Here is a 16,898-nt window from a genome sequence, read left to right on the forward strand (position 1 = left end):
AATTCTCCCCTCCAGACATCCTGACTACATTCAAAATGGTGCCCACACAAAACAGCACAAGGGCTGGAGAGAGCAGAACTGTACTTTTCACTTAATGGGATTAAAAGCGAGAGCAAAGCTGTGGCTGGAGTCTCTCACACAGCATGACACCACCACCTGCAAGTGGAATTGCCCTCCAGAGGAGTCTGTCCATATTCTCTGCAGGTGGAGAATTAGGGACCTCAACGAAATCACCAAGTGAGATGGGACAGATAGAGGTCTTGGAATACTTGGTGAATTTGTGCAGTTTTCATTAAAAAAAAAAAAAATTAAACACAAAATGTCAAATTACTTGGATCCAAAAATTTGTGATAAACACTTAGGCTCAGTTTGAAAAGTTTATGAACAATTTTTCAGAGATTCATCCTGAGAGATCCTTGAACAGCATTGATAAAAAGCCAGAACAAAATCAAAAACTTTTGTGTGTTGAGACAGGGGTTTGTGGCCAGGTGAGCTGACTTTGCTGTCTTAAGAGCAAAACTACAAAGACTGCTCTACTCAACATGGAATTAAGATAACTGAATTATGCTTTACTTGAAACATTATTTTGGTCTAAATATGTGAGTTTTTAAAGATTTTTATATTCTGTCTGTGAACAGTTTGTTTTCAGATTGATTATTTCAAGAGAAGTGTACACAAGACCTTACATAAAGATGAGAATAAAACCACTGTGCACCAACATTTCAGTTTACCCATAAAGAAAATGTACTCAACAGATAAAGTTGAAAAAAAGAAGCCTGATTCTCAGAATTTGTAAAAGGCTCTTTAGGAAAGATGAGACAAGACATTTCTAATACATTCCAAAACTAAAGCAAATTAGAAGAGGTAGCAACTACACAGGCTTGAAATACAGCGAGTGTTTGCACAGACCTCAACACACACAAGTTGGAACTGCTGAATTTCTGACTTGCCAGCATATGTTTCACAAGCTACAAAGTGCAACACGCCTGCAACTTTCCGTGGCTTCTCATCACAGCACTGGAGTTGAGTGATCTTTGGTGGTGTGTGGGAATCCCAGAAGCCATCTGGAGCCACCTGCTAGGGATAACCCCCCATGTCTCAATTTTTGAGATCTAATCTGCAAAGCTATCTCCAATTAAATGTTTTGGATTTGGACCCAAAAAAAATCCTTTAACCAAGCTTGAAATAAATGTTTTAACTCAGGAATGGATCTCACTCACAGCATTATATTTCTTCCCTTTGTTCTTTCAGAATTAGAAAACAAACCATTGCCCTTAAGAAACACAGTTTTCCCAGCATGGCTTGCAGCCCCCAGCCCAACTTTCCAGCTCAGGTTGCAAGGACTGAGTCTGGCTTCCCTGCACACTCAAGTCCCATCCTTGGTACCAGCCAGGAATAGTAACAATCAAATGATGATACTGTTTTTTTCTCCTAAGTGCCAAGAGACTCAGCAGCATGTCTGTGTCCTGGGAATTATGTGCTGCCTGCAGTGTCTGTTTCTCTCTGCTCCTGCCAAGGGCATGACTTCATTGAATGGTGTGATATTCCAGACAACACAACACTGAAAATAACACTGGCACTTACCTGAGCTGCCAGTGCCTTCTGATGCACTTCTGGATGGTTTTGGCTGGCTCTGTTTGCTACTTGTTCGTACAGTGACTGAAGGGGGAACAGTGCTGCTGCTGTCTCCACGAATCGTCGAGAGATCCTGCATGCTAAAGCTCCGTAGTCTCTCAGACAGGGCTCCCTGTCCCTAGTTAAACAAGCAAGTAAACAACACAAAGTTAGATCCAACATTTTGGGATTCTTTTCTCTCTTGCTCATTGAAATCCATCAGGACAATAGGAAGAGAAAAAAATTGCCTGGTCCAGTAACCTAGAGATGGCAAAAATGAGTTGCTAAAAGCATCATTCCCTCTCTTGGATCTTCGTTTTGGAGTGGATCTATGGCAAACAGCTCTGGTTCTTCACTGCAGTGACTTGATCTCAGAGCAGCTTGGCCATGTGCAAAGGAGCAGGATGTTGTTGTATCTTTCTAGTAGGTACTTTTCTTCACTAGGAATGAGTCAAACAGATGCTTGGCTTCAGAATCACAATTAAATGGCCTGCATCAAAATAACTCCCTTTTAAGTTAATCATCTATTATGATATTCACTCAGCCATTCTCAGCAATACACAACATTTACAGAGCACAGAAAATTTGAAATTTTAAAGTAATAAAAAGATATTGTTAAATTCCAAGAAATATAACAATGCTTTTTGCATGCAGCTTACGGAAGAAATAAAGTAATGCAATATTTTTCTTTCTTTTTACACTAATTCTCAATCTGACAACAAAGATATTCCTTGGTGAAAGGAATGTAACTGTTCTTTGTAAAGGATGGGTTGATTAAATGACACTTTCCATTAAAACTGCATCCCATCAAAAGCTTGACTCTGTAACCCTCATGCCACAGCACAGCCACAAAGTAGGAACACCAGAAAATTCAATCCATACAGAATGATAGCATTGTTGAAGTCAGAAGAGACCTTTAAGCTACATTAAACGACATTTGGAATATAAATTGCATAACTGATAAAAATTACATTTACGTTTTAACATCTTGTTGAGGGGGGAGGATCTGAAAGATACTTCATAGCATATAATCTAGAAAAAAATACTGAGGTAAACACATAGAGCCTGATTCTAACATCCTTTCTACAACTGTAAATTAGGAAAAGTTCAATGGATTCTTTGACGGAGATGAGATCAGAAAGACGGCAAATAACAGACAGTAAATACAGTCCTGTTTCACAAAAAGATAAGGCACACTGCAGCAATTCACCGGCCACTTTCATCTAGACTTGTATTTGTCCAAGCAGCACAGCCTGACCGCTGCCATAGGACTTAGGCTGGGGCTGGACCAGAACATATCACTGCTCCCTTCTGGGCTGCACTTTTGAGTATCCTGACCCAGTGTGCAGGTCAAGGCCAGTGGAGAGTTCACTCTGGTGCTGGCCTGGCAGAGAGAAAGGACTTACCTTGAATATCTACAACCGAAGGTAGGACTGGACACATTCTTTGCTAAAGCTGTTAGGCAACACTACCTGTCCCCTACATACTGGCATTGATCCATTGGGAAGGCAATGCAATAATTTACTTACTGATTTATCAACACCACTTCAGAAATTCTGCATGCACAGCAAAGGAAAATCAGTGTCTCTACCTCATACAAATTCCTTAGCACCTTACTTTTAGGGTGTGTAAGTAGAGAGGGCATCAGGCACTTATAACTACAATCACTGTGACAGTCTGCACTTGTAACATTCAAGAAAAATGACAGACCAGTAATCTCCCATCTTTTCAGCCTGAAGCTTTTTGTACAAGAAAAATAGGTTCAAACTTCCTTCTCAGCTCCAGATTTAGCTTTCCTGCAGCCTGTTACAGAGAAGCAGCAGACTTACTTTGCTCTTTCCCACTAGCCTATTAAACTTTTTTAAGTATTTTAAATGAATGGAGCTTCTTTGCTTATATACCAAGACATATTATGTTGCTGATTTTATATGAATGGCAGTGGAGTCCTGAGAACTTATGCTTTGCTAAAGTCTCACCTCTGCCATTGCATTCTCCAACCTGGCACAAGAGCTGATGCCTGAATTTTGACTACTCCTGCCAGTGGCTGAGACACTCTTGGGGTATGTTCTCACTCCAAGAGGCATCTCCAGTTAATCCTCTTGGGCCAGTGTAAGGTACATCTACTCTGTAAATGCTACTGGGCTGGTAACTGTAGTTGCCTTGCATGGCTGGTCAGCTGGGTGAGATCTCAGCTGCCCAGAGCTCAGTGCAGTTCTGGATGGGTTTTGGAGCTTGCACTGAATTCCTACACAGACACCCTATTCTCAGTGACTGATTCAAAGCCAACACAAGATATCCTACCCTGCAGCCTGATTACAACAGACAGGTCTCCAGTGAAAGCAAGCTGAGAGCAAGCTGACCATTAAATAATATTTTGCTATTGCAGAATGACTGGGCCAGCAAAGCCAGAGGGTTAGCAACTGATGAGCTACTGTAACTTGAGTGCTGTATTCCTCCCTCAGCCCCAGCTCAAGTGTCAGCAGGCTTTTAACCTCCCCCCAGCTGCTCTGCTCAGCCAGCTAACCCAAATTCCATTTCATTCCAGCCAGCAATTTTTGTATGTGGACATGAGTCAGGTTAGAGACGAGATTCATGTCAGACCAATCTGGCAGGGAAGAAGACGTTAACACACTGAAAATGAAGATGATGTGTTAATATTCTTGCACTGCACCTTGTGATATAGAGGCATAGAATGATCAAAGAGAGAGCTTTGAAACAAGGGCCTGATATGTTCCTGTCATCTGTGGGTCTGTTACATCAGCGTGTAATGCAGAGCCTTGAGTACAGACTGAACCAGCTGAGCTAAACAATTTTGACTTTCTCCAGGAAAAAAGAATTAAAATTGCCTTTTCTTAATCTTTGCTTTAGTTTAACCTGAGTTTCTAACAGCAAAAATAAAGATTGTTTATAAAACAGGTAATAGCAAAATATTACTCTTACTGTTCCTACCACTCTATGAAACAATTTGTCCAAATATCAGAAATGGCAAGAACAGCAAAGGCCTGGGCTAAGTGAAGGCACTGAACACCTGTGAAAACCTGCAGGGTTCCATTCATTTTCTTTCCAATTTCTGTACCTTTGTAGGGATAGACTTGATTTTATTGCTCCTAGAGCAGAGTATAACACTCACAATTTTTTTTCCCAGTTACCACATTTTTACTTGACCCCAAATAGAAACGTGACAGAAATTACCACAGAATCAGGATGGTTTTGGAGTAAAATGGAAAATAATGTTTACCAGCCTTTATTTCCCTGCCACATAAGCAGCTGTTGTATATGAAATCACAGACATTTGAAAAGCCAGCATGCTGAGGGTTTGCACTGCTATGTTTTAGAAATAAAGACTTTATCCAGATGTAATGCTTATTATTCCACAAAAAGACTTATCATTTATTAGCAAAAGAAAATAACAAGTTAATAGCTTTATTTCTCAACAGAATAGAGTTAGCACAGCACATGATTCAGGCTGTGTTTCATTAAAACAATCATGTGGAAGATGAAGAGCACCTGTTTGGGGGATTTTTGTTTACTGTTGTGGCCATGGTCATGCAGATGCTCTTCCAACTGCTACAGACATGAGAGATATCCCAGGAATTTCAGCACAGAGAGAGCATCCAGGTCCTGAAGCTATGCCTACGCTACAGGCCAGAGGCATGTTTGCAGCACATCCACACAGATCTGGGCTAGTTTTATCCTAGAGAGCATGTCAGCAGTAATACCATGACAGCAGCTGTAGTAACACCATTTCACTGTGTCAACAGCAAAACAGCTCGATGTTATTACACAGCCTTCTGAAAATTGTGACTGGGAGGGTTGTGGGACTAAGGATGACACACCACCTCTCTCTCTTCCTCACTGAACACCAACAATCATCAGGATGACTGTGCTGGCAGTGTGGGACCTGTGTTCTGGGGACTTTAGAGGACACAAGCATGAAGCAGTGCTGGAAAACTGAGCCTTAACTTCCTTGGGCACAAGACTCCCTGCCTAGACTCAACTACTATCTCATCCAGTTTCTCTTCAGACATGGAGCATCCCTGTGGGCATGGCACTTTTGATTTTACAGACAGTGAATTTGCTAGATGCTGAGATTTTGGTGGCTACAGGTGGGAACCAGTGTCTCTCTGTTCCCCAATCACTATGGTGTATCTGCCCCCAAATTCATCTGATCTTGCCCATAGGTGAAGGTGCAGCACAAACTGAAAACGAAGCTCTTCAGGCTTCCTTTGCCTCTTCTTCCCCCAGGATCTACCAACCTCATAAGTTCTCCTTTTACAGGGAAGAGCCAGGGTTCAGTGCTACTGAATAAAAGACAAATACTAAAAGGACATGGTAATATCACTGCCCAGTCGCTGCTATCACTTGGTATCAACCTTATTTAGATTCATGACAGCACCAACAGTGTGAGGGCACTGGCCATCAAAACAAGCTGCAGAAGCTCATTTGTGATTCCAAGTGATGTTAAAGCTCCCATCCATGTGGCATAGTAATTAAACTAAAACTAATTTAAGAATATCTGCCTGATTTGGTCAAAATGACAGCTGTAGTATAGACATTCCTTCCTCACTCACATTCTCTCCTTTTTGCTTTAAAGAGTAGGACAAAACAGTATTAAAACACTGAACTTCCAAAGCCAGCAACCTGTCTTCCTCTTCATGTTGCAGACATCACCATCATCATCTCCAGAAAAAAACATCAACCTCTCTGGGTCCAGAGCACAAATATTGATGCAACCAATACTTGCCTGGAAGGATCAGAAATTCTTTCAAAAAACTGACATCTGCATTGTGACAAGCACTGTAAAAGGTACTCCATCAGCAAGAGCTGGAACTGTCAGTTTATAATCAGTCTCTGCATTCACATTTGAACTAAAACTTCTTAGAGGGAGGTGCATTTAGGAGTCTGGGAAAAACTGGGTTTGCATTCAATGGAATTATTCATTATGAATACTTAACATATGTAGGTAGCTAAAGCTAAAGTAAATAAAATTAAGCACATATTTTAAAAATCTGAAATTTATGTAACAGTCCCATTAAATATGATCTAAATACAAACAAATAACCATGTCTAGATTTTATCATTCCTTCAGTCTGAAAATTTGAAAGAATTCTGTACACATTATTTAGGCTTCAAAACACCTCTAATACCTACAAATTCCATTTTGCAGCTGCGGAAACTACAACAGAGCATGACAAATCAGGAACCCAAAACTGCCAAGTCACAGAAGAGAAGCTTTTAACGCAATCAGTGTTAATGCAGGATGGCACCTCCTGGCCTTTTGCATCTTAGGATCAGCAGTTAATGAACAAGCAAGGGAACACTAAGTCACACTCAGCACACTTCCAGCACAATACTCAATCTGTTAATGTTCTCCTTGCTTTTTGCTGTGACTGTGGTTAGTAGTTCTCCTCCACAGATGTCTGCATGCATGCTGCAGCCTCCATCCTGCCAGTGTCCACTACAAGGTGTAGTGCATGTTCCCAGGACAGCAGTAATGCCTATGGTGTCAGCAGGACTGCCCCAACCACACCGGTCAGAGACCCTGGCTTCAACAGCTCCACTGCAGCCCCAACCATCCTCACAGGGATCACAGCAGAGGGAGAGAGGCTCCCTTCATCCATTAGTGAGAACACAACAGCAAACACAGCAGCTTGGCCAATGAGGCAGTAAGCACCCCAGTTAAATGAATGTTCCATATAAAAGCTCCCTGCCTGGCTGCTGGAGTCTCTTCGACTGCCAGCAGAGGACTTGGAAGGCAATTTGCTGATGAGATCAAGGACAAGCTTTTAAAGCTCAGCACGCAGGATCTACCCACTGGAAGCAGAGCAGCCGGCATTTGGCCTCTGACCAATCTCAGCTGAAAACAGCTCAAGCTAATCTAACAACTAGTCTAACAACTAGTCTGACGGGGAGCAGACATTAGTTAGAGGTTAGTAAAAACACTCAGCAGATTACCTGCCCTTTTTTCTGGTCCAAATACAAGTGTAAATGGAGTAGCTGAGAGACCTAGCAAGGGAAAAAAGAGAGCCATTGTGGCAACACACATAAAAGCTTTGAGAATAAGATCTATTTGAAGCATAAGTAATCGAGGTGAGACATGAGCATGACACTGGGCACCATGTGCAGGGACTCACGTACACATAAAAAGCAGGGACACCCACCTGTGGACTACACCTCTGAACGTAGGTTCTCCCTTCCTCAGCTTTCCCAGAGAGATGGAGAAACCACCCCATAACCCCAGCTGACAAGGTGTCACCTAACATGTGTTTTTATTTAAAGAGTAAAGCAAATTATAAACACAATGGGCTGCTACTCCACTCCTTGCACTTGATTGATGCTTCCCGCTGGAGAAATCCCCAGTGTCAGGCCTAATGGCTAATTCAAGCTCAGGATTACGTGAGGGACACGTGGCAGTCATTTTAGTCCTGGTGACTGACAGCTCTCCTGAGCAGTAGGGTGACAGTGGGGAATTGCTCACAGCAGTGAGCAGGAGTTTGCACACAGAAGCTTCCTTGTGTCTGCCTGCAGGCAGGCCCTGAGCAAAACCATCAGCTTTACGGTCTGAGCACAGGCACGAGTGAAGGAGTAAACTGCTTCTGCCACCATATGAACACAAATATCCTCCAAGCAATGTCCTTATTTATGGCCAGGGCCTGCGTGCCATGCCTAGTCTGGAAGAGCTACCTGTTTGGAAAAGTCAGACAGTAAAAAGACTCAAGGGGAAACTAGCTGACGTTAATATTGATGGTGGAAACATAATTTCATCCACCCTTTTTGTTTGTGCAGTTCATTTCCTCTCCAGGGAACTCTTTGTTACTTTTTCTCCTGCACTAGTCTCTCTGTACAAATTTATTTTTTGGTTCTGCTGCCCTGTGCATTCAGTGACCCTTGTTTTCTTGTTGGAGACACCAACCAAACAGCCAACATGAAAGAGAAACTGGAAAGAGTTACGTGGATTGTAACTCAAACAGCATTGGGATTCTATAGATTTGTGAAAAACAAATTTTAAAGACTTCTGAATAAAAGATGCATCACACATGAAAAGAATACTTCACAAAATACTGTAATCAGTGGCATGCTACCATATGTTTTAAGAAAACCATTTGTTGTTCCTCTTTACTGGTGTAACATGGCTCCAAGATCTTTGATTTTGGATCCCAAATGGAGATCCTTTAAAAGAAGCTACTTTCAAAAGCAACAAGCACAGCCCCTCTGAGATAACAGTAATGTGTCCCCAAAGGCTTCTCAGACAGTGAACTCTAAATAACTCCTGACCTCTGCAGCTCTAGGCCACGTTACTGATCAGGGCACATGATGTGGCCATCGCAGATATGGTGCTAAGCAGATTGGCCAGAACTGTGCTTCCATATGTTTTCTCAGCAAAGGAGCACTCTCCCTCTGAGCAGGGGGATCTAATCATTACAAAGAGGCTTTATCAAGCATCTTAAGGGAAAGGATGGTCCCCACCCCCTGTCTTCCTCTTTCCCAATTCAAGTAAAGTCCAGTTCTCCACTGTTATGCCACAAAAGGCAGCGTGTCTCTCCCACACAAGTATTTTTCTCCCAGTTCCCACAGTAAAAAGATCTAAAATCGCATGGTAAATTAGGGATATAAATATTGATTTTCAGGCAATTGCACTGGCTACACCAGCCAGATACTAGAAATTAATTACAAGATGCTGCTTGTCTAAAGAGGATAAAACCTAAATCATCACCAGCACTTCCCTCCCAGTGTCCTGGTTTAAAAAGCAGCAAATGTACTGAAAAACTTCCTGATAAATTCCCTGGGCTAAGGAGCCCTAAGGTAATGAAGCTATAACCCTCTAGGGGAAGGTGAGTCCAAAGGTGGAAATAGGAATGAATAGAATAGAAATGCCAGCCCAGACAGGTGGTCTGGGAACTGCTGAGGCTGCACTCCTGAGCATTAGTTAAGGAGGTGGCTGCACACCCTGAAACACTCCTGCTTGTCTGCGTGCCTGCTCCTTTTAGCGCTACGTGGCACGACTGCTGGCTCTGACAGCACCACGAACCACATTTCCCCACGCATGAAAGGCTCCCGGACTGTTTCTCAGACTTATTAGGCACAAATGGGCTTTTCACTGACACCAGTCATGCGTGCCTGCTCCCTCCACCTCATTTATCTTCTCCTGCCAAGGCTCTGTGCCCACTGCCAGCACCACGCCATGCCCTGCTCCCCTGCGTAAAAGCGGGCACGCAATGGGCCACAGCATCAGGTGCTCTGCCACCTTACCCACAGCAGGACAGGAAAAAGGCAGGGGAAGGTACATTATCAGAAACTTCTGGAGTACACTGATCTGTTGGCAGTGGGATGTTTTCTCCAGATCTCCTTTGAAAAGCAGAGTTGAGGCTGCAACTTGGGGATGGTTAAGTGGTTGGGAGCAGGATTTGTCTTCAGGTGGGGAAAGATGTTGGACTGTTTGGCAGAATTGGTTTGTAAAGGGTGGGGAATAATAATCCAAACAGGATCTGGGATACCCAGGAGCTTGAAAGAGAGAATGAGAGAGCTGGGAAGAGTATAAAACTGGTGAAGTGTGGGCTGTAGAAAAAAAGGAGGCAATGGCAGAGCTGGGCAGCCTCTGGGAAGGCCAGCAGGGATAGAAGAGTTGGGGACTGGGGACATGGCAAAGGGTTAGGAGGCTCAAGGTGACAGGTGAGGATAAGTGCTGGGAGTGTGGTGACAGCAAGGGAGTACATACAGGTGCACTGGAGAAGACTGGTGCTGCCTCCAAGCCTTTGGTGCCTCTCCTTGCTGCAGCCATGTGTGTCCCAGCTGCTTACACTGAAACCTGACTGATGGCAATGAAAAGCCCACTTATGCCCAGGATCCATCTGATGGATGCACTGCCTGGCCAAGGCTTTGCAGCTGCCCCACAACTGGGACTGTAAAAAATCTGCTGCTACTGTTCCCCTTCTGCTGTGACCCAAAAGTAAGCTCCTTTCTTGCACCTCTTCTCCCCACCAAGGTGAGCTGGAAAACAGTGGTTGTCAGTGCCCAGGGCTTCTTCAGGAATGGAAATGGCTGAATTAGCTGAAACTAATTGAAAACACACAAAGAGCAGCAGGATTTACTGCCTGGTCATTTAATCCTACCACTTAGGACTGACCCACTTGAAGCCACTACATGTGACAGAATCATCAAGTGATGAGGACAGGATTAGAGCTCCAAATGAGATTGTGCTCCTTGGTGGGGATGTGAGCTGCTGGGGGCAGGGAAAAGATCTGTGTTGAGTACCTAGCAGGGGTAATAAGACCAGATATCCAACATTCTGTTTGCCTAGTGAGCATCAAAAATAGACTCTCCAGAGAGAGAGAAAACACCCAAGTGAGCCAGCTGGGCAGACTCGGGGTGCTTGGGACACTGACAGCTCCTTAGCCTGTAAAATGAACTGGCATAGGTTTGTGCCAGCGTTAGCACTACTGTGGCTTCAAAACAAAACAGAGCAGGGGAAGGGAGCAGGAGGAGGGGAAAGGACAAGCCTGCAGCTGGCTAACTGAAACCATAGGATATTTAAGATAAAAAAAGGAAAGGGCCAGGGAATCAGAGATAAGGAAGTTGTGGCTGTGCACAGCTTGCAGCATCTTAGCCTGCAGTAAATATGTAAGCAGCAGCCTGTCACACACAAATGGTAATCAGAGAGCCAGACACATTGTGCTGCACGAATAAAAAGATGATGGATAAACAGAATGGATAAAAAAATACGATGGACAAAAAGAAAGGATAAAAACAATATGATGGATAAAAAGAATTAAGAGATGGGTCTTGCCCAAAGATCTTATCATGAAAGACAAAAGACCATAATGGATCACAGCTCAGACAGAAAGGAGAGGACAGGGCTATGCACAGTGTGAGTCATGTTCTCCAGGTAGAGGAGCCTTTAGATTTCAGCTCGTTTACTGAAAACAGATCTGTACAGAGTCCCTTTTCAGCCCAGCAGCTCACTGTGTATTGCCACTGCATGATGTTGATTTGCAAAGCCTGAGGGTCTATTTCTGCATACAAAAGCATCTTTTCCTCGCCCAGTAATCCAAGTGAAGCAGTAAATAATCCTCACATTCACTTGCTGGTAAAAGCCATGTTTTCCGTGGAAGCTGCAGAAGCTCAGAGCTTCTGAATAAATCATCATCTCTGTAGGTTCCAAATTTAACACAATCCTTTAAAGGCTGAAACCGAATGAACAGGCTCCCTTTCCCATCTACACTCAACAGTTGTCACAGACTGGCTGGATACCCTTAAACCTTGGCATTGGGAAAGCCACGGTAAGCCTTAGAAATAGTATTCTCTTTCCTCCCTCCCTGGAAACTTCCCCCTAAGGACAGCACCGCAGTCTGGTCTGGCATCTGTCTGCTCAAAATGTTTTCCAGATAATTAGTCATTTAAACTTCTCTCACACAGGATAATCTGGCTCAGTTATACCTTCTCAAGTGAGCGAATAAGGGCGCTGACATGTAGTTGACAGCAGCTGAAAACCAGGGCAACAGAAACTGCTCCCACCCCTGCCTGCTGTATCGCTCCTCTCTGGGAAAACTCCCTCCACAGCAGCAGGGCCAGCTACACGGAGACACATCCACACCCACCCAATCACATCCTGAACACCTGAGGAACCCCAGCTCAGCAGTTCTGCACTGCAGCACACCAGGCTGTAACTCACACCAGGCAGCTCTCCCTGCCAGAACAGCGGCACATTCCGTCTCAGAAGGGCAAGGGACACAAGCTGCTTTAACCATTCCTGGATATTACACTGGGAATGGATTGGGGTGTAGTTCCATGACCAGCACAGCTAATCCATCTGCTTCCCAAGACCAGGAAGGGATGATCTTGCTTTCCTTTCCTCTGGCCATGCTCCTCACCATGCAGCTCAATCCTTTTCCTTATGCTGGCTCGGGCACTTGACATACATTTGTGGGCTCAAAACAACATATCCTTTTCTTTTTCTCTCAGGATTAACTTTCTGATAGATTAGAGATAACCTGAGGAGGTCCAGAGTGCTGGTGCACACTGGGAGCTGGAGCATTACCCCATTTTGGAGGAGGAGAGCTGTCAGATTGGTTCATACTCTGTTGGATCTGCACCCTGAGGCACACAGAAACAAACAACTTGCTGGAGGCCACTAGCCAAAGTAGTGAAGGAAGCCAGGGGTCCTATTTTTCCTCACATATCCAGCGTAATTTAAATGTCAAGGCTGAAGGAAATACATGAACAGTCCTTGCTTTGTTGTAAAAATCAATCTATTCAATAACAACTTCTCAATCTTATTAACAAATCATTTTCCCCTCCCCAAAGTAGTGTGCAGGACAGAATCTTCTGGCGTATTTACAGGTTGCAGTATCTTAACAGTTTTCTCTCAAGTTGTGTTGGCAGATGTGCAACACAACAATACCACAAGTCACTGAGTTGTCTTCTTCCACCACTGAATGGGGAGTTTCATCAACTATGAAAAACAACAGCTTCCTTGTACCATGGAGACTCTTCCCTCTTTCCCCCATTGCCACTGGAGCCACATTTGAAGGCAGAGAGATTATTCAGAAAAACACCAGAAAACTGGAAGAGTGGGAAGGAAAACTGCTGCTGACTGTTCACTCCAGTTGAACAGCTGATGCAGACACTGTTGCAGTCCTGATGGAGGAACAGGTTGGCACTGTGGGTTTGGGTTACTGTTGAGCTTCTCATATTCAGGAGCTACCTAGACAGGAGCCAGAATTCCTCTGGGATTCACACATAGTTTCTCACTGTGTCCTAAAAACAGCTCTAGCACAGACAGTCTGCAGCACCTTGTAGGAAGGGGCTCAGAGCAAAGGCAGTGCTGCAAAACTGGCATTCCTAGAGCCTATTTATGTCCCCAGTGTGACTTCTTCAGGCTTACATGGCAGCAGCAAAAGTGTTAAGTGTCCTGAAGGCATCACACAAATGTTATTTCATTGGGCATATGAAATATGCACTGCCCTAGCTCCACGTTTATCCCAGGTTTCAGTCCAGATTTGGATTATCTCACAGTCCCTGGGTTAGAAGAGCCTCTCTACTGAAGAACAACAGTTCAGGAGAAGACAGGCCTGACAACATAGTCTGCACAATGCTAGGCAGGGAAAAGGGAGGCAATTTTTGGGTTTTGCATATCCTTGTGATCCCATGAGCATGGCACACCCCTTGGACTCCCCAGTTCTGTAGCACCTTGCACTCAACAGGCTTTATAGACTTTATGGTATTTGGCCTCCCAAGGATGCATTATGCATTTTTACAAAAAGTAAGGCCAAGACATACTAAAGTGATGTGCCTGAGGTCATAGGAAAAGCATTTGGCAGAGGAAAATATCTTCCTTCAACTCCCATTCTCATGTTTTTCCTACTACCAGTACCCTCCTTGTCCATATGTTTCTAACTATCCTTTTGCAACACATGTTGTAGCCAAGCCTCACCCCCAAAACACACTGTGCACATCGACTCTAAGCCATGATAGCCCATGGCCAGAGGGCAGGACCACAAAATGCAGTTATCAAGTCCTTGCAGCTTTTATGCAAGAAAAGGAACAACAGATAACAGCTATTTTCTGGTTTTGACTCTTGGCCAGGAAGAGAGTACAGGATACACCCCTTCAGATGAAACCCCCCCCCCTTCCAATATCTACTCATCCTCCAAAAGCAACTACTGGCACTTCCCATTCACTCTTCCATAAACATCTCTGCAGAGAATTATACACCTGTTATGTTACGTGTATACCTCACAGAAGAACTTTTTGTCTTCATGAACTTCATCCTCTTTCCCACCACTACACAAATTATAGGTCACTATACAAAATCAGTGAGAGAATCCCTACCCCCACCATCCTCCCCCTGTGGCTGCTGCTGGCAATGGATGTAGATGAGATGTTAATGAGCCACCATCCTGACCTACACCATTACCTTTGAAGCTGCCATGACGGCTGCCGTGGCTGCGACGTTCAGCCCCCGCTTCCCGAAGTGCACAAGGGCATCGTAGCTCCGGTCTTTTGCCTGGATGAGGCAGTCATCGATCTCCTGTCAGAGCAGACAACAAAACAAACAATTAAAAAAGCACAAGAAGGACAAGCTCAGGCTTATGCTCCCAGCCTCAAACTCTTGGTAGAGTCAGGTCATCCTTTATGGAGGTAGAAGTCCCCCCTTTCCTCCACCGTGGCTGGAGAGAAGTTCACAGCCAACATTTGCAAAGAGGAAGAGTTTGCTGGGGGGCAGTAACTCCCATTGCAGGGCTTGGGAACTCTTTATTCTACAAGTGGAAGATTGGGACCCAAAGTTGGGGTCCTGGAAGCAAGAGAAATCTGCCTGAGCAGCATGGACCAATAGTCATTTGCAAACCACACACTCTAAAGACAAACAGGATTGCCTCATAGTTAAAAATAATCATATGATCACACTGGGCAGCTGAAGCTGCACTGCCCTGTGTCCAGGACAGGTGGTCTCAGAAATATCTGAGATATCTCTGCACATCATGGCAGTCCCCAGCTTCAGATGCCCGTGGAATTGGTAGGCCCAGAGCTTCCGGGCTTTGGTGCTGCTCAATATACAGTGAAACCATTAGGGAGGTTCCTGCCCTTATTCTCCCTTCCTCAAGACATTAGGGTCTGGATGATAATGATGGCAGTGATCCTAGTACTCAGCTGGTGGATGTGCTGCATTAGTAGGGACTGGAGGTTGTGAGGAGTTGCTGGCTGCTCTCCCTATTCCCCACAGGCAAGAGGTGGCAACTCAAAATGCATGAGCCCTACTTGGGAGAAGCACAAGCAAAGGGAAGCAAAGACAGGGGATTGATCCCCACTCTCCTTCTCCAACTGTTCCCTGCATTGCCTGTGGCTAAACAGAGAGCTTTCATTTTCAAGTTGCCAATGCAGAAAACAGTTTTTCACTCAGCAGTTTGCATGTGGATATATGACCAATAGCTGTTCTTGGCCCATTAATTCACATGAGCCAAATGGATCTGCCTGACAGCATCCCATTCACAGCCACAGGAGTCTCCTAGGCAGGCAAATGATCCAAGCTGTAACGTCCCTCTCCCAAAATTAGCATCCTTAATTTGAGCAAGACATTCTTTAACCCAGGACCTCAATATGCTACCTGCCTTTTTTCACCACACTACACAGCCAGGCATGTGCTTGCTAAGCCCATTTTAGACTGCCTGGGCTGTTTGTCTCATTGCTGTACAATGTTTTAGGCGGAGCTGGGAACAAAGTTGAGGAGTCCTGGCTGCCAGACCAAGTTTCTCTATTTGTTATATCCAGCCACAACAGAACACTCTAGCTATAATCAGCCAGTACATATAAAGCAGCTCAGGAGGTATTTTTATCCCCCTCCCTCCCAACTTCTCCACTGCACAAAGATGAGTTAATAAGTGTGAGTGCACTGAACAGATGCCAGTATTTAAAAACACAACAACCACAAAGAACAAAAACACCAACCAAAAGGAGGGGATCAAATGATAGAGGAAGAGAATCAGCAACTCCCAATCCTTCCATGAAAATGAATGATACAGGGACTGGAATAAACACACCATAGTTCTGTTCCACCCAGAGAGGACCCAGGCACCTGTGATTACCTTTTCTTTTGAAGACAGTGTTGGATGGACAAATTTCCTGTACAAGAGGCTGGAGCCTTTTGTGTATGGAGACAGAAGCCAAGCTACAAAAGCTATTTTGAGTTCATAGTAGAATGGAAACCTAGAAGAAAAAGAGGGTTACTGTCTACTCCCAGTTTAACCACTGCCCTTAATTAGAGATGCTCAGCGCAGGTAGGGATTTGCCAGCCTAGCTCAAGGCAACTTTTGCTTACCAAGGAATCTAAAGATTAAAGCATATTGACTCAGTTTTGAACACATCTCAATGAGGCATGTGGGCGAATCTTTACTTGGTTATCAGGACCATTATTTAATGGTCTGGAAGAGATTCTGCTGTGTGATAAAAGGAGCTTTCTAAATGCAAAGATCACAGGTGCTGCCTTCACAGTATCCCCGTCACTGTCAGAGAGCAAAGAACAAACCAGCAAACCAACATTTCATTGATATATTTATGCACTTCCTATCTCTCTGCCTTTCAGCTTTTAAGATAACACTTACATGACTGAAACTGAAATACAAGAACCTTTGTTGTCCAAGCATCATAAAGGTGCAGATCTGCACTGACTTTCAGATAGGGCTGCAAAATATGGAGGACATTAACAACAGGACATGCTTTAGCTGTAACAAGCAGCCAGGGACATCCTGAGATTAAATTATCCAGACTTTTCTGGAGGGCAAAGCCCAGAG

The 16,898-nt window shown here is 44.2% G+C and overlaps 1 protein-coding gene across 5 annotated transcripts in view; it reads right to left on the reverse strand.

Moving 5' to 3' along the window:
- The window catches only part of REEP1 (receptor accessory protein 1), a 64,053-nt gene that overhangs the window by 15,804 nt on the left and 31,351 nt on the right, over nucleotides 1–16,898 (reverse strand). For 3 of the 5 annotated variants that reach the window (XM_042053120.1, XM_042053117.1, XM_042053115.1), the window contains exons 4-7: nucleotides 16,194–16,314; nucleotides 14,528–14,641; nucleotides 7,570–7,620; nucleotides 1,585–1,753 (exon numbers count right to left, since the gene is read on the reverse strand). In XM_042053120.1, the coding sequence (XP_041909054.1) occupies nucleotides 1,585–1,753; nucleotides 7,570–7,620; nucleotides 14,528–14,641; nucleotides 16,194–16,314 (455 nt within the window). The remainder of the gene's footprint in view (nucleotides 1–1,584; nucleotides 1,754–7,569; nucleotides 7,621–14,527; nucleotides 14,642–16,193; nucleotides 16,315–16,898) is intronic. The other 2 variants (XM_042053116.1, XM_042053119.1) reach the window with 1 other exon arrangement.

Source organism: Corvus kubaryi, unplaced genomic scaffold (assembly GCF_017639235.1).
Source record: "Corvus kubaryi isolate FWS band 111438036 unplaced genomic scaffold, C.kubaryi_AGA036_p1.0 split1-131, whole genome shotgun sequence".
In the NCBI taxonomy this organism is placed as follows: domain Eukaryota; kingdom Metazoa; phylum Chordata; class Aves; order Passeriformes; family Corvidae; genus Corvus; species Corvus kubaryi.